A 21978-nucleotide genomic window follows, 5' to 3' on the forward strand; every position below is an offset into this window, starting at 1 on the left:
CATATACTCACTAACTATCTTTTGTTGTTGTGTGAAATCAGACAATGAATAGACCTTAATAATACAATAATACCGTCTTTACATATTGAGAAAAGGGAGAGAACATCCTAATAAATACAACGATTTGTAGAAATCATAACGCATAGATCATATACTAATTCACAGTAAAGAAAAAAGTGCAGTATATGAGAAAGGCTACCTTCAAGTGATAGAAAAACATTAATTACAACAGAAATAAAAATATAGTTTCAGGTGTGTGAATAATAATAATATGTGTATTATATATAGCACTTCCATTTAAGAACCTCAAAGTCACTGTAAAAAAAACAGATTGGCTTCAACAGCTTCAGATGATAAGGCATTGAGGTAGTATGGGTAGGCAGTAGCTTGAGTGGGGGAGCATACAGTGGCTTGCGAAAGGATTCACCCCCTTGGCATTTTTCCTATTTTGTTGCCTTACAACCTGGAATTAAAATAGATTTTGGGGGGGGGGGGGTTGTATCATTTGATTTAGACAACATGCCTACCACTTTGAATATGCAAAATATTTTTTATTGAGAAACAAAAAAATAGAAAACTTGAGCGTGCATTACTATTCACCCCCCCCCCAAAGTCAATACTTTGTAGAGCCACCTTTTGCAGCAAGTCTCTTGGGGTATGTCTCTATAAGCTTGGCACATCTAGTCACTGGGATTTTTGCCCATTCTTCAAGGAAAAACTGCACCAGCTCCTTCAAGTTGGATGGGTTCCGCTGGTGTACAACAATCTTTAAGTCATATCACAGATTCTCAATTGGATTGAGGTCTGGGCTTTGACTAGGCCATTCCAAGACATTAAAATGTTTCCCCTTTCACCACTCAAGTGTTGCTTTAGTAGTGTACTTAGGGTCATTGTCCTGCTGGAAGGTGAACCTCCGCCCCAGTCTCAAATCTCTGGAACACTGAAACAGGTTTCCCTCAAGAATTTCCCTGTACTTTGCACCATCCATCATTCCTTCAATTCTGACCAGTTTCCAGGCCCTGCCGATGAAAAACATCCCCACAGCATGATGCTGCCACCACCATGCTTCACACTCCAAAAATCTCAATTTTAGTCTCATCTGACCAGAGTACCTTCTTCCATATGTTTGGGGAGTCTCCCCTTTTTGGAGTTTGTGCTACAGAATGCAAATTTCTGTTTGAAAAAGCTAGCCTTTGCTTTCCTGATTAATGTCCTCCTTGCCTGGTCTATGAGTTTTGGTGGGTGGTACTCTCTGGCAAGGTTATTGTGGTGGCATATTCTTTCCATTTTTTAATAATGTATTTAATGGTGCTCCGCGGGATGTTCAAAGTTTCTGATATTTTTTTATAACCCAACCCTGATCTGTACTTCTCCACAACTTGTCTCTGACCTGTTTGGAGAGCTCCTTGGTCTTCATGGTGTCGCTTGCTTGGTCGTGCCCCTTGCTTAGTGGTGTTGCAGACTCTGGGGCCTTTCAGAACAGGTGTATATTTATTTTTATAAATGTTTTATTTATTTCACCTTTATTTAACCAGGTAGGCCAGTTGAGAACAAGTTCTCATTTACAACTGAGACCTGGCCATGATAAAGCAAAACAGTGCGACAGAAACAACACAGAATTTCACATGGAATAAACAAATGTACAGTCAATAACACAATAGTGTGCAAATGAAGTAAGATTAGGGAGGTGAGACAATATATAGGCCACAGTGGCAAAATAATTACAATTTAGCAATTAAACACTGGAGTGATAGATGAGTAGAATATGAATGTGCAAGTAGAAATACTGGTGTACAAAGGAGCAACAACGAAAAAATAACAATATGGGGATGAGGTAGTTGGGTGGGCTATTTACAGATGGGCTATGTACAAGTGCAATGATCTGTAAGCTGCTCTGACAGCTGATGCTTAAAGTTAGTGAGGGAGATATGAGTCTCCTACTTCAGGGATTTTTGCAATTTGTTCCAGTCATTGGCAGCAGAGAACTGGAAGGAAAGGCGGCCAAAGCAGGAGTTGGCTTTGAGGGTGACCAGTGAAATATACCTGCTGCAGCGTGTGCTACGGGTGGGTGCTGCTATTGTGACCAGTGAGCTGAGATAAGGCGGGGATTTACCTAGCAAAGACGTAAAGATAACCTGGAGCCAGCCGTAGAAAAATGCTTCTTGAAATTCTCGATTATCGTAGATTTATCGGTGGTGACAGTGTTTCCTAGCCTCAGTGCAGTGGGCAGCAGGGAGGAGGTGCTCTTATTCTCCATGGACTTTACAGTGTCCCAGAACTTTTTGGAGTTTATGCTACAGGATGGAAAAGTCTGAAAAAGCTAGCCTTTGCTTTTCTAACTGCCTGTGCATATTAGTTCCTAACTTTCCTGAAAAGTTGCATATACTGAGATCATGTGACAGAGGCTGGAGTTTTGGTTTGACAGCTACGATGTTCAACTCCTCTCTATAGGTCGGCTGGAGTTTTGGTTTGACAGCTCCTATGTTCAACTCCTCTCTATAGGTAGGCTGGAATTTGGCTTGACAGCTCCGATGTTCAGCTCCTCTCTATAGGTAGGCTGGAGTTTTGGTTTGACAGCTCCGATGTTCAGCTCCTCTCTATAGGTAGGCTGGAGTTTTTTTCAACTCCCGAAAGTGTAGGACACAACTTGTTGATGCTTCGACTCCTGTAAAAATGCCCAAAAATAGACATGTGATGTACATACCCACTGGTCAAACACTGGTTGAATCAACATTGTATCCATGTCAATTCAACCAAAACAATATGTTTGAGGAGATTGAATCAACGTGGAAAAGTGATTGTATTTGCAAAGAATCATCAATGTAAGGGCATTTCATCTTTTTTTCCCTAATTTTTCACCTAAATCCGATAGCATGCAGATTTTTGGGGGTTGATTTCATGTTGAATTCACAATAGTTGACAACTGATTGATGTCTGTGCCCAGTGTGAAGTAGATTCTAAAGAAAAGCTACTTACTTGTTGAACCTGATTGATAAGCATGTGAGGGACTCTATGATAGACATAAAACAAGGCAGTCAGTGATATTTTCTATTTTGCACCTAGTACACAAAAGATTGGGTCTGCATTTCAGCTTGAATTTAAATTAAGGGAGCATATATTTATACACAAGGCACTGTGAAATTTGATAGAAATTCAAATGTGTTGTCATTCAATTCCCACTCACCTCTGAAAATATATGTTAAAAGACATCCGAACAGAAATCCTAAGAGCAATTTTATGATCCCGGGGACGCGGTTCTCCCCCTCCACCACCACGTCAGGCTTTGGCTGTTCATCTGAAGACGTAGGGAGAGAAAAAAATAGTATGGTAGCAAGGTAAGAACACAAATAAAGACTCAGATTCCTCGCCCAAAGATTGATGAATACACCAGTTTTTCCTGGTCAGGTCATGTGTTACTGAAATATATACTGGCCCTAGAAATGACTGTACCTTGGCATATCTCCCTCACAACCTTAGAGGCGTTAGTGAGCCCGTTGCTGGCAGTACAGATGAAGATGACATTTCTGTTGGGGCTGTAAGACGCCCAGACAACAGAGACGTTGGCATTGGGACCCCCCCTCCAGAAGGAGCCGTCAAACGAAGCTTCTGGCTCCCAAGAAAATCTGGTGTCCTTCACTGAAGAGGAGCACTGAAGAGCCATCACACAGTGTCCGTCCTTCAGAACGCTGAAGACCTTTTGAACACTAGGCTCAACGAGACGCTCTGGACATTTGAAGAGAAACAAAGGAAGGTCTTGTAAATAGATAACACATTTTACATTAGAAAAAAATGCAATGAAATTTGAATAAAGTAGAGATATCTTTTTTTTTTATTCTTCTTTTTTTTACCTTTATTTTACTAGGCAAGTCAGTTAAGAACAAATTCTTATTTTCAATGACGGCCTAGGAACAGTGGGTTAACTGCCTGTTCAGGGGCAGAACGACAGATTTGTACCTTGTCAGCTCGGGGATTCGAACATGCAACCTTTCGGTTACTAGTCCAACGCTCTAACCATAAAAATGAACACTGAAAATATTTTAAAGAATAGTTTTGCCTATAATAGGCTAGCAAACTAGTGAAATGTACAAAACGTGAAATTCCCAAACTCTGGAGGGTGATTTATGCCCAACGAGTTACATTTTTGGGGACTCTTGACATTTTTGGCTCACTTTGCGCCCCTTCAGGCAAATCTTGTATAGATCTTACAGAGTGCTCCTTTAAAACAGGGCACAGTTGTGACTGAGACTCTTACCTGTCACAGTGAGCGGTACCTTACTGATCTGCTGCTCCCCCTGACTGTGTGTGAGGAGAACAGAGTAAACCAGTTCATCTCCTCTCTGAACATCTCTGATCTCCAAGTCACCAGACGAGGTGTTGAGACTCAGTCGACTCTTAAACTTCCCGAACCATTCTGTGTTGCTATTTCTGCTCCTGAATGTTGCGATCCAGGTGTCGTTGTTGTATATGGACCACGTTATCTTGGTGATGTGCCAGGATGGATTGGCTCCAGAGGATAAGGTGACAGACTCTCCCAGGTAGCCAATGGTATCTCCCATCACCACTGAAATATAACAATCAATCTGTTACTGTAATAAAATGTCCGTTCTGATGGTGGTGTTTACAGGAATAACTAGATGAATCATTTATATAATAGTAATATAACAGTATATGTTTCTCTTTGGATATAAAATAATCACCATCATCAATATTCTGATGGTATCAACCTAAATTACTATATACATTATTAGCTAAATTAATTATTATTCAGCAGAAGAAACTGCAAAGCAGGTTGTATGATAACTGTAAATGAAATGAAACAGGAATAGTATAGATTTAGGACACATATGACATCATTCACATGACCATGTTTTTTAAATCTGGAACTTTCTCTGAGTTTCCTTTTTCTGTTTCGATCATTTGGTGAGACTTTCGCAATACATATCAAATGGAGGATTTGGTATCTTAACCTTAAACATATGTATCAAAGCTAGAACAATGTTGTCAAGACACAGAACTCTGTGGCCTTTTGAAAAACAGGAAACACATTTTTCCAAATGTATTTGCCTTCTCAAAACCTAAATGCATTCATCCACACTATATTATACTTCAAAATTGCAAATACATTCAACAAAAGAACACGACTTCCTGCAACAGGATGAACGCAAGCATACTCTTGAGTCCAAGCAGACAAAACAGTGTGTTTTAAAAATCCCATTAGATCAATACATTTTTTTTGCAGTCACTAAATCATGATGTTCAAAATTGGAAGTATAACTATTCAAAGGTGCAACATTATGGGAAATGTCGCTCTATTTTATGCATAGATCACCAAACAATGTCATACACGTCAAATCAAATGTTATTACTGATTTTTTTTTTAAGTATTAAAACAAGAACATTGTGTGCAGGATTCATTCATCGGTATCATCACAATTAATTTCCATGTTTTCAAAAGAAAGGTTGGTTTTCTCATAGTTTTGTAGACTTTCCATTGGCATATGGAAACACAATCCACAATAGAAATAGAAAGGAAAGGTGCATAGAATGGAGCAACACAACTGAATCTTTAGGCCTCAATCCACACCAAAGCAAAGCTCTATAATGGACCCCCCCTCCAGAAGGAGCCGTTGGAGATGGTGACTTAAGTGTAACCCACAGTTACATATAGGTAACCCAACTCAAGTCTCTTTTTTGTTAACTTTATTTAACTAGGCAAGTCAGTTTAGAACAAATTCTTATTTTCAATGACAGTGGGTTAACTGCCTGTTCAGGGGCAGAATGACAGATTTGTGCCTTGTCAGCTCGGGGATTTGAACTTGAAACCTTTCGGTTACTAGTCCACCGCTCTAACCACTAGGCTACCCTGCTGCCCCATATCTTGTCTAGATCTTTTCATATATTGTACATGGTTTGACACTGATGGAATGATTTACAATTCCATGCAGTAATATTTATTTACTGATTGTCGGGAACAGTGAATAAAATTGCACACATTTCTCTTCTGATGAAAACAATGTGTTTATGTTCTGTGATCCAAACACTTAGCAGTGAATTGTGTTTTCAGTTATGACATTCGTATTTAATATTTTGGAAAAGGTGGTATGCAAGTCAGGGACAAAGTCAAGAAAATGATCAGAAGTTCTCTACATGTATTTGATCAGTTGATCATTGCTGTTCTGCTATAGATACAGTACGTTAAACGCGATGGAGAAGAACTATAATACTAGATGTGATATGGACAGAGGAAAGTTGACTGTATACCTTGATGTTTGCTACACACCAGTGGTGGGAAAAGTACCCAATTGTCATACTTGACCAAAAGTGAATATACCTTAATAGAAAATGACTCAAGTAAAAGTGAATGTCACCCAGTTAAATGCTACTTGAGTAAAAGTCTAAAAGTATTTGGTTTTAAATATTCTCTTAATAAGTGTGTGAATTGGAATAATGTTCTGTCCTGCTAAGCATTTGAAATGTAATAGTACCTTTGGGTGTCAGGGAAAATGTATGGAGTAAAAATGATTTCATTTTCATTAGGAATGTAGTGGAGTAAAAGTAAAAGTTGTCAAAAATAGAAATAGTAAAGTACAATACAGATACCCCCAAAAACTACTTAAGTAGTACTTTAAAGTATTTTTACTTAATGAAGTACTTTACACCACTGCACACCATTAGATTTCTTAAAGTGAAAAGGGTGACCTCATGGCAAGTCAGGGTTTGAGGTCAATCCCATTTAAATGTAGGAGATCATTTGAAAATCCAATTTAAAGATTTTCTTTAAATTCCAGTAATATAATTTCAATTGACATCCTAGATTGAAATGGAATTCACCCCAATCCTGCCTCTTGTAGCTAATTTCTGAAACATGACGGACAATATCAACAACAACAGACATTTATCAACACTACCAAGCAAAATGTAAAAGTACAGTAATCAGCCTACCTGATAAGACTGTTAGGAGAGAGAGAACTAAAAGTTCTACACGTATCATCTTCAACAGGACTTTTAAAATGGACCCTGTTCGTCTCTGACATAGCGTCTTACTTATAGCGTCAACTTCCTATTTCTGCTATTTACAGCGCCTCCAGAAAGTGTTCACACCTCTTTACTTTTTCCACATTTTGTTGTGTTACAGCCTGAATTTAAAATGGATTCAATTGACATTTTGTGTCACTGATCAACACACATTAGCCCATCATGTCAAAGTGGAATTTTCTTTGTAGAAAATTTTATTAAATAAAAAATGCCTTAAGTCAATAAGTATTCAACTTTTTTATGCCAAGCCTAAATAAAAATAAAAATGTGCTTAACAAATTGCATAATAAGTTGCATAGACTTATTCTGTGTTCAGTAATAGTGTTTAACGTGATTTTTGAATGACTACCTCATCTCTGTACCCCACACATACAATTATCTGCAAGATCCCTCAGTAGAGCAGTGAATTTCAAGCACAGATTCAAGCACAAAGACCAGCGAGGTTTTTCAATGCCTCGCAAAGAAGGGCACCAATTGGTAGATGTGTTAAAAATAAAACAAAATAAAAAGCAGCCACTGAATATCCCTTTGAGGTGAAGTTACTAATTAGGCTTTGAATGGTGTATATATACAACCAGTCACGACAAAGATACAGGCGTCCTTCCTAAGTCAGTTGCCGGAGAGGAAGGAAACTGCTCAGGGATTTCATCATGAGGGTAATGGGGATTTAAAACTGTTAGAGAGTTTAATGGTTGTGATATAAAAAAACTGAGGATGGATCAACAACATTGTAGTTACTCCACAATACTAACCTAAATGACAGTGAAAAGAAGGAAGCCTGTACAGAATACAAATATTTGAAAACATGCATCCTGTTTGAGCAAGGCACTTAAGTAATACTGCAAAAACTTTGGCAAATAAAGAACATTTTCGTCCTGAATACAAAGTGTTATGTTTGGGACAAATCCAACACAACACATTACCGAGTACCACTCTTCATATTTTCAAGCATGCTGGTGGCTGCATCATGTTATGGGTATGCTTGTCATCGGCAAGAACTAGGGAGTTTTTAGTATAAAAATAAATGGAATACAGCTATAAGCACAGGCACAATCCTAGAGGAAAACCTGGTTCAGTCTGCTTTCCAACAGACACTGGGAGACAAATTCACAGAGCAGCAGGACAACAACCTAAAACACAAGGCCAAATTTACAGTGGAGTTGCTTTAAAAGATGACATTGAATGGTCTAGTACATTTCTTGTTGTTGCCTAAATCGGCTTTGAAAATCTGTCAAGACTTAAAAATGTCTAGCAATAATCAAAAATCAACTTGAAATAGCTTGACTAATTTTAAAAATAATAATGGGAAAATATTGTACATTTCAACTGTGCAAAGCTTTAGAGACTAATCCCAAAACACTCACAGCTGTTATCGCCGGCAAAGGTGCTTCTACAAAGTATTGACTCAGGGATGTGAATACTTACTGTATGTAAATTGGATACTTATTTAATGTTTTATACATTTGCCAAAAGATCTAAAAACATGACTTTGTCATTATGGGGAATTGTGTGCAAGCCAAAAAAAGTATCGCACACAGTTCTTTGTGAATAAATGATTCCTTAGCATGAACTCGAACTATGAAAAGAATTATCAATATCATCCCAATATGAGGCTAGCATAAACAAAAAGAGGCTCATTTGAGAACTATTCTAGGGCACGTGTTATAAGCCTATCAAGGCGTATAACAGAAACCTCCCTCTCCCACCCCCCCTTTTCACAGTAGTTAACCACAGTCATTTTCTGTTAAACTTGCACCTGCAAAATGTTCAGTGGAGGAAAAAGTACACAATTGTCCTACTTGAGTAACAGTAAATATACCTTGATTGAAAATGGCTCAAGTAAAAGTCACCCAGTAAAATACTACTTGAATAAAAGTCTAAAAGTATTTTGGTTGAGTATCAAGGAAGGAAAAAATACAGATACCCCCAAAAACAACTTACTGGAAAAATATTTTTACTTAAGTACTTTACACCACTGAAAATGTTCACAGAGAGGTGATGACGGCCCAGGGGAAGCAGTTGATACACTATTTAAGACCATTTATGTATTAATATTAGCAGAATTGAGACGTGTTTGAGTAGAGGAAGTATCTTCTGCGTGACCGGCGTAACACTTCTCGTTTCAACCCCTTTTTCCACAGAACTGACTGACATTTAAACAGCAAATGAATCATGCCCCCCACACACACCCACGCAGAGCTTCCATGACAATGTGGTCTGTAGGGTCTCTCTGCTGACGTGAAACTTCCCTCCTGTTTCCAAACCATGTTGAGGTCAACTCTGCTCTCACTAAGAACATACAGTACATCGTGATAGAGCGCGAGAGAGCAAGAAAGAGCGAGAGAGAAACAGACAGACAGAGAGAAACAGGCAGAGAAAGAGAGAGACAGAGAGGGGGTTAGGGGTCTTTAAACAACGCCACATAGCATCATATCAAGAGATCATTTATTAAAAAGGCTGTAACAATTTTGTCCTAAAATGATCCAATATTAAAACATTTTTTCAACTTCAAATGTCTTTACATCACATTGGTCTTAAAAAACAAGGTTAGGGACTTCACTTCGACATGAAATGAAACAAAAGAAAATGCAGCAAAAAATGTAACTTTACAAAACGTCATGTAACTACATGCATCAGGGTTCATAATGAAATGAAGGTCTAATAAACATACCGTACACATGTAAAAAAAAAGGGATCAAACCATTTATACACAACAGACTACTGTAGCTGTTAGCCGCCAAAAAGGACAAGAACCATTGTGTGTGCAGGACCTATTAGGACTGTTACTGATATTCACCTCAGCCTGTGAATCGAAACAAATCATCAAGCACAATGTTTCCATATTACTCACATCTTAGTCACACCACGCACTCAACACAAGAGGCTGTAAAGGGGGGACGGCTCATAATAACAGCTGTGATGGAGAGAATGGAAAGGTATCAAATACGGAAACCATGTGTTTGAGGAGTTCGATACTATTCCATTCCAGTCATTACTATGAGCCCGTCCTCCCAAATAAGGAGCCACCAACCTCCTGTGACAACGGTGTTTTTATTATTTTGTACTTCTGTGTTTTGGTCACATGTTCAGAACAGTAGTCATGTGGTACACTATGGCTGTGTCCCAAGTATCGCTCCTTCCTCAAAGATGTCACTTGACTTGTTCACGTCCCTTCACCGATGTGATGACTGGTATATGAAACATGGTGGAAACTCCCTCTAGCCCATGCCTTTACCAATCCAATGCTTTTAGACTTGTGGGAAGTAGTACAAAATTGCACACTTCAGGAGAAAATAGATGTTATTGGGACGCGCCCCTGTATCTGGACTTGAGTGGGATTTGGCACAAAAAAAACAAAATAATGTCTCATGACAAGTGGTTCTGTTTTCTTGTATCTGTTCCTCCTCCTTCATTATATAAAACCAACACTGGAATACAGATAAAAAGTCCAACATAATATTATCCATTAACGTCACAAAAACATTGTATTTCTTAATAAAAAGAAATGAAAAGCTGGTTAGTGTTTCACCTAAACATTCGTCAGCTGTCTCTTGAAGAACCCACAGTAAGCAGATTTAGTCCAATGAAAATAACAGTCCGTTTATTGGTCTATTCAGTGATAGGTCAGTTTGTTATATCTGGAGTACTTCTCCTGTCCTATTCGGTGTCCTGTGTGAATCTAATTGTGCGTTCTCTAATTCTCTCCTTCTCTCTTTCTTTCTCTCTCTCGGAGGACCTGAGCCCTAGGACCATGCCCCAGGACTACCTGACATGATGACTCCTTGCTGTCCCCAGTCCACCTGGCCATGCTGCTGCTCCAGTTTCAACTGGCCTGGGCCCTAGGACCATGTCCCAGGACTACCTGACATGATGACTCCTTGCTGTCCCCAGTCCACCTGGCCATGCTGCTGCTCCAGTTTCAACTGTTCTGCCTTACTATTATTCAACCATGCTGGTCATTTATGAACATTTGAACATCTTGGCCACGTTCTGTTATAATCTCCACCCGGCACAGCCAGAAGAGGACTGGCCACCCCACATATGCTCTCTCTAATTCTCTCTTTCTTTCTCTCTCTCTCGGAGGACCTGAGCCCTAGGACCGTGCCCCAGGACTACCTGACATGATGACTCCTTGCTGTCCCCAGTCCACCTGACTGTGCTGCTGCTCCAGTTTCAACTGTTCTGCCTTATTATTATTCGACCATGCTGGTCATTTATGAACATTTGAACATCTTGGTCATGTTCTGTTATAATCTCTACCCGGCACAGCCAGAAGAGGACTGGCCACCCCACATAGCCTGGTTCCTCTCTAGGTTTCTTCCTAGGTTTTGGCCTTTCTAGGGAGTTTTTCCTAGCCACCGTGCTTTTACACCTGCATTGTTTGCTGTTTGGGGTTTTAGGCTGGGTTTCTGTACAGCACTTTGAGATATCAGCTGATGTACGAAGGGCTATATAAATAAATTTGATTTGATATTTCAATCACCTGATTGGTTGATGTAGTAGCTGATTTGCAACTACAGTTTTTACTTGAAACTTGACTTTTCTAGTTATTTTTCATACATGTAAGTGTTCCTTTCACATGTATCTGTTCGTTGAGCCAATACTGCTTAACAGCCCATCAGCTTATTGGTTAGTAACATCAGGGGCGCAAATGAGGTATTAGAAGTGGGGGGGACCTAATTATTATTATTATTATGTTCATTTTTGGTCTGATAAACACTCCAAACAGCCTATCCAACCACTCGGAGGTGTCCGCATGGTCCTAACGCACACCGTTGCCTCGTTTTGTATCACATTCCAATGATAAAACTGGGGAGCACAAAATGCAATTTCAGAATGTGTGTGTGTGGGGGGGGGGGGGCATGTTCCCCCATCCCCAGTGAAAGTTGCGCCCTGAGTATCATAGTAATGTCAACTTCAATAGGCTGGTTGTGAATTTAGTGCAGTTATTGCCAAGGAATGACAAACATACTGGTCCCAATGACTGTAACAAAGTAACACACACACACAGTTAATTAAACAGGACGGCCAGAGGTCTCTCCTCCAGCCCTTGGTGGCAGACGCCACATACATTTCCACTGCTTTGTGTGAAAAGAGATAGCTGTCTAGACAGTGCTACATCTAGGATGCGTCTGAAATAACCCTCCATTCCCTATATAGTGCACTACTTTTGACCAGGGCCCATAGAAAATAGGGTACAAATGTAGCGCACTATATAGGGAATAGGGTGCGTATATATGCTGTGGAATGCAGAACCAAGAAAGTCTACTATGAGTTTTTCTAACCAAAATCCGGGGCTTTTGAGAAAACACAGCAATTGTGTTGCGTTGAACAGTCATCATCATCATCGTAAAGGGTTTGGGGTGGCTTTAAATCACATAAGGTGGTTATTACATCGTTATAAACAGAGCTATGAGCTGTATTAAGGTCTGTGTAAGTGTAATAACTCCCTAGGACTCTGCACAGTCTTGGTAACAGTATCAAGCTTACATGGTGTCAACACACTCAGGTCTAGGTGAAGTGTCTGATTGGATTGCGGAATGTCTGATTGGTCAGTTAAAAACAGTAAGAGAGGACCCAGAGAGTTGGGCTCTGAGTAAAATTGAAAATGTGTCACTCTCTCTGTTCCTTTCCCCATCTCATATTCTCTCTACCTCATTCTCTCCTTCTTTCTTTCTTCACCTTTGTGTCTTCTCTCCCTCTCTCGCAGAGGTCAACGCTGAGAGTTGGGCTTTGAGCAAATTTTAAACATAGTCTCTTTTCCTCACTCGTATCATCTCTTCTCCCACATCTATCCTTTAATTTCTTGTCTTCTCTCCATTTCTACACAGAGGTCTCCGACTGCAGCCTCATGACGAACTTGTGGCTCTTGGGGTCGATAAACTCCTCCCCCAGGTGGAGGAATGGGAGGGGCGCCACAGTGACGACCAGGGAGAAGTCGAGTCGGCGCAGGGAGAAAACCAGACCCGGGCGCAGGGCGGACGTCACCGGCTCCTCGCTCACCAGGGTCCACTGGCGCCCCCTACCATTCTCCCGTTGGTACTGCATGGTAGGGCCTGGGGAGAGGTAGCGCTCTAGAAAGGCCTGAAAGAAACACACAGAGAGAATGAGATAAGACAGTCTGACAGGGTGCCACATCTTGTCATATTGAAAGTGGGGCAACAGCCATGGGTTCACTTTCTCTCAGGGGAATGTTAAGTAGGCTAGATATGATTCATCGAGTGAATCAGGCTTATTCTAATCCCGTTATGGTCATGAATACCTCAGGTTGAATATTAGGTCATGTATGGCTGTTATTTTTAGTGGTCATGTCAAGGGTATAGAGATCACATCAAGAGTGTATGAATCTAAGGGGCCATGTTGTAAGTGTGTAGGGGTTATATTAAGGGTGTAGGGGCTATATGAAGGGTGTAGGGGCTATATTAAGGGTTTAGGGGCTCACCTTGGGGGTCATGTTAAGGGAGTAGTGGTCAGGTTAAGGGTGTAGTGGCTCACCATGGGGGTCATGTTGTGCGTGATACAGAACTGCAGGTGGTTGATAATGCTCTCCATGCTGTGATAGGGCTGCTGGCGCGTGGTCCTTAGGTACTTCTGCATGGCCCGGGCCATGGGGGCGAAGATGGCCTGAGCCGCCTCCCGGGGGTCCATCACCTCACGGGGGTGTTTGGGGGACGAGGCGGCCGGCTCGTCGTCCTGGAGACGCTTGATGTGCGTGAAAGCCTCCTCTACCGCCACCACCAGCCTGGGAGGAGGTAGGGCATGTGTTATGGATGTGACGTTTTAGACTGGCATACACTTCCTGTATGCCTTGTCTTGGGGGCACCAATGGCAGCCTTTTTAAGCATAAATGGTAAGTTTTAAGTACTGCCACCCCTGTCTGACAAGCTCAGTGTGTCTCCTCTCCTCACCTGGCCTTGCGCTTGCGGACTCTGCGCTCCATCTCTGCCTCCTCGTAGTAATACTCGTTGTGGGAGTTGTCTCTCCTGCGGGCCGCCGCAGCGATCATCGCTCTGGACTGACCTGTCGAGTTATTGGTGCTGTTCTCTGGAGGATAAAATCAACATCAAGAAAAAAGCTATCAACATAAAAAAAATGTGCTATTCATTGAGCAAAGAAATGGCATCACTATTGGAAGACAATAAAGACAGGGGTGAAAAGTCACTGAGGGAAAAAAGGGATGAGAGGAGGAGACGAGGAAGGAAGGAAGGATAGTGTCGAGTCTTACCTTCTCCCAGAGTGTAGACTTTGAAGCCAGAAGTCTTCTTAGAGAGGATGGACTTGGGCAGGTTGAGGAGAGCAGGGTTGTAGACTGGGAAATCACTGTAGTACTGGTCCAGCACCCACACTGCTGCTCTCTGGATACTGGAGAGAGAGACACACGGGAACCTTTAATGACCTGCCATTCAAAATGTGTTTTATTCATTTAACTAGATAAGTCAGTTAATAACACATTCTTATTCGTTTGACCTACACCGGCCAAACCGGGACAACTGTGCGCCACCCTACGGGACTCCCAATCACGGCCGGCTGTGATACAGCCCGGATTCAAACCAGGGTGTCTGTAGTGACGCCTATAGCACTGAGATGCAGTACCTTAGACCGCTGCGCCACACGGGAGACCCAAGTGGAATACGTTCTAATCATCATCAACACTAAGATCAACATCATCAACATTACCACCATTATCATCAGTAGCATCATCGTAATTATCCCTTCTGCAACGTATTCATACATCAGACAAACGTTTAACCTTCAATAGTGGCACCTGTAGCACAGACTACAGGACATGTGTGGTACTGCAGCTATTATCAATCACCTGTCAGCTTCAGCGCCCCTCTAAACCCACTAGGGTGGGAAGCAGATAACTAGTGGAGCAAACACAACCTCTCCCATTGGACCATACTCATAAGTGCCATCCAAATAGCTTGATGCAACCTAAACACTCACCATACAAATGACACACATATGCAAATAGCCCCAACAAACAGGCTGATGAGGTAATGCAGGTTTCAGTTCAGCTGACTGAATCATGCTAACGGTCTCTGAAACTAGCACCAAAGCTGAGATTATGGTATGAAACATGCAAATTAACACCCCAAAAAATAGCACCTGCAGATACAGGGAAACCACACTAACACACTAAAACACACACATGAACAAACTCACATTCCATGCTTTATGAAAAACTACACAAACAACATTTATGAAACGTCACAAACACAGCCACCTGAGGTGTCCCACGTTGTAGAAGCGACTAGCCCCGTCTGTGGTGCGCACCATCTTGAGGCAGAAGGCAGGCTGCAGGTGTCTGACCTCCAGCAGCACTAAGGCCAGGTACTGGATGAAGAGCAGGGCATCCACCAGCGACGCCGCGTACCCCACGATACCCCTGTAGTCCCTCTCCCGGGGCTCCAGCACGCGCACGCCGTAGAACAGCCAGTAGGACGCTACGAAGAGGAAGACGAGCGCCAGCAGCAGGCAGCGGAAGACGTAGAGGCGGGGCAGGGTGGCGCCCGGCGGGCGCAGGAACAGAGCCCAGGTGGAGATGAGGAGGACCAGGAGTTTGAAGGCCAGTGAGACGTAGAGGCCCTCACAGGGCGTGCCGCAGGGTTCCAGGGACTCACGCCACAGCAGCTGGGGCAGAGCCAGGAAGGCCAGGGGAGTGACCAGGGCGAAGAGGCCCAGGACGGCGCCCAACGCAGGGCCCAGGAAACGACGGCATTCCAACGGGGAGGACTCCTCGAGCTCCTTGGAGACGCGGGTCAAGTCCTCGTTAGAGACGCTGTGTTCTGACGTCTGCACGGTGGTGGTCTCACCCCAGTTATCGTCCTGGAGTAGAGAGAGGTAGAGAGAGAGAGAAAGAGAGAGAGAGAGAGAGAGATTATTTGAGCATATATTTGGAGGTCATAGGGAGAGGAAATATTACCTGAACAAATGAAACAAGAGGATAATGAGAAGGAGACAGATTAGAGAAAGACAGAGAGAAAGTCAAGTAAAGGTGGAGGATGACAGAATACAGACAGATTGGTCAGGGTAGTGATGGAAAATGTATTGTAGGAAAGGACTGAACTCTGACCCTGTCATCTCCACGGGTGGACTCTGTGTCCAGTAGAGGCTCTCCGGGGGCCTGGATGGTGACTGACTTGTCTCCACGACTACTGCCGTCTCTGCTTTTGGAGCGGTGCCTGTCCCGCCTATCCCTGAACATCACACACAGAGACAGAGAGTTAACCCTAAAACAGGTCCTACTTCCTAGAGGTTAACCAAACAACCCCATCGTCTAAAATATCACGCACACTCAAAGCTTCTATAACGTAGGATATGTGGTCACACGCAAGTTAAAGTGCATTTACAAGAGACTGAGTGTGTTTGAGTGTGTGTGTGTGTTCTGTATAAGTATACACTGAGTGTACAAAACATTCCTAATATTGAGTTTGCACCCCCCCCCCTTTTCCCTCAGAACAGCCTCAATTTGTCAGGGCATGGACTCTACAAGGTGTTGAAAGTGTTCCACAGGGATGCTGGCCCATGTTGACTCCAATGCTTCCCACAGTTGTGTCAAGTTGGGTGGATATCCTTTGGGTGGTGAACCATTTTCACCACGGGACACTGTTGAGCTGTAAAAAACCCAGCAGCGTTGCAGTTTTGACACAAACCTGGCACCTACCCGTTCAAAAGCACGTCAATCTTTTGTCTCACCCTCTGAATGGCACACATACACAATCCATGTCTCAATTATCTCAAGGCTTCAAACTCCTTATTTAACCTGCCTCCTCCCCTTCAATAAGTGTAGATGAAGTGGATTTAACCAGGGACATCAATAAGGGATCATTGATTTCACCTGGGAAGTCTATATCATGGAAAGTGCAGGTGTTCTTAATGTTTGGTACACTTAGTGTATATATCATGTATGTGTTACCCACCTGTGCTTCCTGGAGCTGCGGGAGTGCGAGGACTTATAAGAGTAGCCTGAATACTGCGACTCGTTGTCCATGTCGGAGGCCGGTGGGCGGGGTTTGCCCCTGTGGGTCCCTCCTCCCCCCGTGCCGCGCTCCCCGGCTCCGCCCAGCTGACTCTTGCGGTGGCTGATGGACTTGGAGGAGAGGGCCAGAGGCAGGCGGAGGAGCTCAACCTTACTCCTGAGGGAATCTATCTTGGAGGCCGGAGGAGAGGGGGAGGACAGACCTGACGGCAGGAGGGAGAGGAAGAGCAAAGGGAGAGAGAAGGAGGGGAAAGAGGGGGGAGGAAGAGAGCGAGAAAGACAGGAAGAGATATAAAACTGTTTATTAATCAAATCACACATTATTTGTCACATGCGACGACTAAAACAAGTGTAGACCTCACCGGGAAATGATTACTTACAAGCCCTTTACCAACAACGCAGTTCTAGAAGAGTTAAGAAAAGATTTGCCAAATACACTAAAAGTAAAAAAATTATAAAAAGTAACACAATAACGAGGCTATATACAGGGGGTACCGGTACTGAGTCAGTGTGCGGGTGTACAGGTTAGAGGTCATTTGTTCATGTAGGTAGGGGTGGAGTGACTATGCATAGATAATAAACAGCGAGTAGCAGCAGTGTACAAAACAAATTGGGGGTCAATGTAATCATGATTAATTGTTCAGCAATCTTTTGGCTGGGGGGGTAGAAGCTGTTAAAGGAGCCTTTTGGTCCTAGACTTGGCGTTCCGGTACCGCTTGCCGTGCGGTAGCAGAGAAACAGTCTATGACTTGGGTGACATAATATGAACATTTTATTACCATGTAATGTATTTTATTACCATGTTAGTAGTCCTATCAGATAGGCAGGCTGTCACAACAGGACTGAAGGGAAGGTGGTGGACAACACCAGGGCTTAAAGGGATGTAACCTTGATATAGCGCTCTTTAAATAGGATTCCAAACAACAATGTCTGTCTGGGACAGTGTCATGAAACAACTCAGTGAGTTGTCAGCTTGCTTTCGTCCGATAAATTCGGATTATTTCACAGCCTGTCACAAGACACACATGGAAGGAAGGATGTTCCATCATTGGGAGCTGGGTTAGAATAAGAGTTGGGTTAAAATAAAGTCCTTTCTCGAAGCAGCTGAAGAAGCCTCACGATGAAGTTGTGGAAGGACTTCAGAGGTTTTACCTCTATGGTATCCCCCTGTGGTACAAGCCCAATATTACCACTCATACGTTAGTTCAGATGGAAAATACACACCATTTAACAGCAACAAATTAGTTTCACCAAGCTGACAGAAGCTTGTTACTGCCTTTCATATTCCTGTTTGTGCATGCACTACACACACACACACTAGAAACACACACAGACACTGCATTCCCCTACCATCCCCTGTGGTCTCCGGGGAAACAGAGCTTGGCTATTACTATGGGGATGAATGAGAGACAATGGGTGAGGGGATGGGGGCTTGTTGCCATGGTGACCTGACTATCAACTACCCACCCTCTCTCTCCCTTGCTTCTTCGTCTAAAAGCACTCGATCAGAAACACTTTTTTTTCCCATTTTGATTCCGCTAGAATGTGTTGCAAAGACCAATGTCCAATGCCATTTTAGCCGGACCAGTATGTCTCTCTCTTGTCAGAGAGGCACTGATTCCTAATGTGATAACGTGTAGTGAATAACCACCTCTGCACTCTATTTCTGTCGTTCTCACTCCAATTCACTCAACTGTTTATGGGACCACATGATAGGTTTCATGTGAGAGTAAGACATGAGCTCCCTGGTTAAAAACACACACACACACACTATTCATACAAATGCCAATGACATTAGCTAGAATTCGACACAGGGTTTGTAGAGGCCTAAGAGGCATGATGTGAGTTACGACCAAACCATTTGAAGAGCAACAAGAACAATGTGAGGCCTTTTGTAGAAACACCTACCCAGAAAAATCAACTGTGTGCCCCGGCATTTTAACCATTGAATGAAATCGCTGAAGAAGAACGAAACGCTTATAAGCGACAGCAACCCACATCTAAAAACAGACGTGGCCATGTATCACTCCCAGGGGAATAGGGTTGTTTTGAGAAGAACTGAGCTACACGAACCTAGCAGGAACCATAGGTCTAATCAAACTAATCACAACAGACAGCTTCAGAAACAGAAGGATGCTAGGAAGTTATACATTGGGATATTAACATTGCTAACAGATGGTAAGTTAATAGTAATGTCAGCCGTAAAGGTTATTATAACTTGAGGATGCCTGGAGCACCATTACTGAGTTCAATCAGAGTTCACCCTCTGAACTGTTTAGAGAGGCTGGCATTGCTTCCCAAGCAGCAAGGTATTATTGTGATGGGTGTGTGTTGTAGCCTATTGAGGATATTATATGCACTATTATTCTCCATTTCCTCTGACCCATTTAACACCAAACACCTTCATTTTACCTTTATTTCACTTGGGAAGTCAGTTAAGAACAAATTCTTATTTTCAATGAGGGCCTAGGAACAGTGGGTTAACTGCCTTGTTCAGGGGCAGAACGACAGATTTTTACCTTGTCAGCTCGGGGATTCGATCTTGCAACCTTTCGGTTACTAGTCCAACGCTCTAACCACTAATAGCTTCTGTATTAATGCAACAACACAAGTCTAGAACCCAACCACCAGTTTGTGGGACTAGTGAGAGTGGACTATTGTGTGTTGTAGGCTGTGTGTGTGTGTTCCAGCTCTCTGCAACCATTTGACTGTAGGTTCCTGATTTAGGCAACACACAAATGCTCTGAGTGTTCCATCTGAAACCTTAACAGATACCACCTGTGTCTTCAAAACACTTCAAGATTGTTTTATGGGCTAAAAACAACCAAATGTAGGTTATTTGGTAACCCAGCACTGGTTAAATAGTAGACAGAACATGTTATTTTGACCCAGCCAGCTGGGTTGCGTTGGGATTACCCAAACATGGGTTCATTTAGCCATCAGTTGGGTATTTTTACTCTCACGCTGGGTTGACCTAGCAGCTGGGTCTTTTTTAATATAACCCTTAGGTTCTGTTCAGGAGGCGTGACTTATTAGTGTTGTGTCTTTCAGCAAGATCTTATCGGTCACCCATGAGAGTAAATGTCATTCCCGTTCATCATGTTAAGTTTACATAGTGCAAATGCAGACTTTGTTATTATTTGACACATTATGGTACACCACCTTATTGTATCCCAACAATAGGCTTTTAGGGAATTCATACACTTCTGTAAGGATCATTAAAAATGTAAATGTTCAACCTTAGCATGTGATAACTATACAGCAGAACAGATGAACAGGAATGACATTTAGTCTCATGGGTGGCTAAAAATAACTATCTGAAAGCCACACCCCTACTAAATTAGGCCTCCAATCTTCTGATCTGACCTGCTGGGTCATATCTCAATAACCTAGCAGTTTTTTTAAAAAGTAAATGACCCAAGGAAGTGACCCAACACCTGCAACCCAGCAGTTAGGTCAACCAAACAAACCAGCTTTTTTTGTGTGTGTAATACGCTTTAAAAGTTCTACAGTCCCAGGTGGCACTGCTGTGTCTGAATGCCTGCGGCTCCCATCCCTTCCACAGGCCTAGATGAAAGCCTCGGTGAGGTAGTCGGGATCTGGGGGGTGGCGCCGCCTCGGCACAGAAGAACTAAGTTAATCGACCCACAGGCTTCATGGGGCCTATCCATTACGCACTGGCTCATTCCGCTGGTTGACACAATGAGCCGCATGCAACTCAGACACGCAGGAATTACGAAAGGGTGAGAATAACCTATTTTACTGTAAACCTATTATTGGTGTTTACCCAATATATTACGTTTCTCGGTAAAGGTTAATACGAGGCGACATGTCAAACCTCGTCTTGAAATAATGTATCAAGTCTCACGCCCATGCAGCAGCACGGAGATGTGGGTTGTCGATACAGATTTTAGGGGACTAGGCTACATTGAGTCTGGTTGGAAAACCACAGCATGCTGCATTCATCAACAAACTACTCTAAACCAGTTGTATACATGTGCGCATATTTGGCACACGTACGTAAAAGTGCAATTTGGGTGGAAAACTTAATGTTGCTGCCTGGAGACATGCAATTCAAACTCATGAGATTCAAATCTGACATTACTTTCTGACAGAACCGCAAATCAAGCCAGATTGGCGCATTACCTGTAAAACAATGTCGACGGATGAAGTTAGAATTAAATATGCAAATAAATTGTCTAATTGTCCTTTCCATCAATGCCACTTCATTAATTATAAACAACCAGCCAGCAATTCAAGGACTTGAATTGAAATATTAACGGTCTCTGAGTGTTTTAGAGGCAGTGAATGACAAACCTGGCAGGAGAAAGAGAATGTTTTAATGAATTTTAACAAAAAAAATAAAACACTCCGAGCAGTTCAGAAAGCTTACCTTTATTTTCAAATGTGCTACCCAAATTGGTAAAAAGGGAATTGTAGCCAAAAAATCTCGACACAAAGAAAATCCCAAACAGTGATTCAAATCAGGCGGCTGGGATGTACACATATCCACATTCAGTTTCCTTCCCAACTGCACCTTCCAGGGACGAAGGGTTTGTAACTTAATCACTCTTCAAATACGATATCCTTTTCTCAACTGAAAATCATCCAGGCTATACAAAAGACATGAGACGCATCCCATTCTCTGTTTCTGCATCTGTTCTTCGCTGGGAGCCCCGCTGCGTGTGTGAATACTGACATTCATCACCGAGAGGGGTGCGCAAGACAGTTAAACGCTCCACATGATACGCAAAGCTTTTGTTACATTAATAATCACATAATAAAATTCATAGGGAAAATCCAAGTGTATGTTATATCAGGTAAATTATATCAATTCCATTTCGCAGTTATGCGAAGTCAAAATATATTGCGCTTTTGTTCTGTGGTTCCGTTTAACGGCAAAACAATGCCGCCGGGTATGGGACAAACGCTCGCTCCCCTATCCAAAGGGCGAAAATCCG

General features: G+C 42.5%; 2 protein-coding genes across 3 annotated transcripts; both read right to left on the bottom strand.

The window, feature by feature from the left end:
• Nucleotides 1-488: 488 nt before the first annotated feature.
• LOC115115132 (uncharacterized) lies at nt 489-7051 on the bottom strand. 2 transcript variants are annotated; one of them, XM_065025388.1, is made up of 7 exons: nt 6943-7051; nt 4253-4561; nt 3451-3723; nt 3185-3295; nt 2977-3010; nt 2604-2665; nt 489-2552 (listed from the first exon to the last, which is right to left on the bottom strand). In XM_065025388.1, exons 1-7 carry the CDS (start codon nt 6989-6991, stop codon nt 2536-2538), a joined length of 855 nt encoding a protein of 284 aa, XP_064881460.1. In that variant the 5' UTR covers nt 6992-7051; the 3' UTR covers nt 489-2535. The 2 variants fall into 2 exon arrangements, with proteins under 2 accessions (XP_064881460.1, XP_029499477.1); XM_029643617.2 differs by having other exon boundaries at nt 489-2665.
• A 2412-nt stretch (nt 7052-9463) lies between these two features.
• Nucleotides 9464-21500, bottom strand: LOC115115133 (vang-like protein 2). Its single transcript, XM_029643619.2, has 8 exons — nt 21411-21500; nt 16959-17220; nt 16112-16235; nt 15263-15864; nt 14261-14397; nt 13944-14079; nt 13531-13777; nt 9464-13119 (listed from the first exon to the last, which is right to left on the bottom strand). Exons 2-8 carry the CDS (start codon nt 17027-17029, stop codon nt 12859-12861), a joined length of 1578 nt encoding a protein of 525 aa, XP_029499479.1. The 5' UTR covers nt 17030-17220; nt 21411-21500; the 3' UTR covers nt 9464-12858.
• Between the last annotated feature and the right edge of the window lie 478 nt (nt 21501-21978).

Source organism: Oncorhynchus nerka, linkage group LG12 (genome assembly GCF_034236695.1).
Source record: "Oncorhynchus nerka isolate Pitt River linkage group LG12, Oner_Uvic_2.0, whole genome shotgun sequence".
NCBI classification, from domain to species: Eukaryota; Metazoa; Chordata; class Actinopteri; order Salmoniformes; family Salmonidae; genus Oncorhynchus; species Oncorhynchus nerka.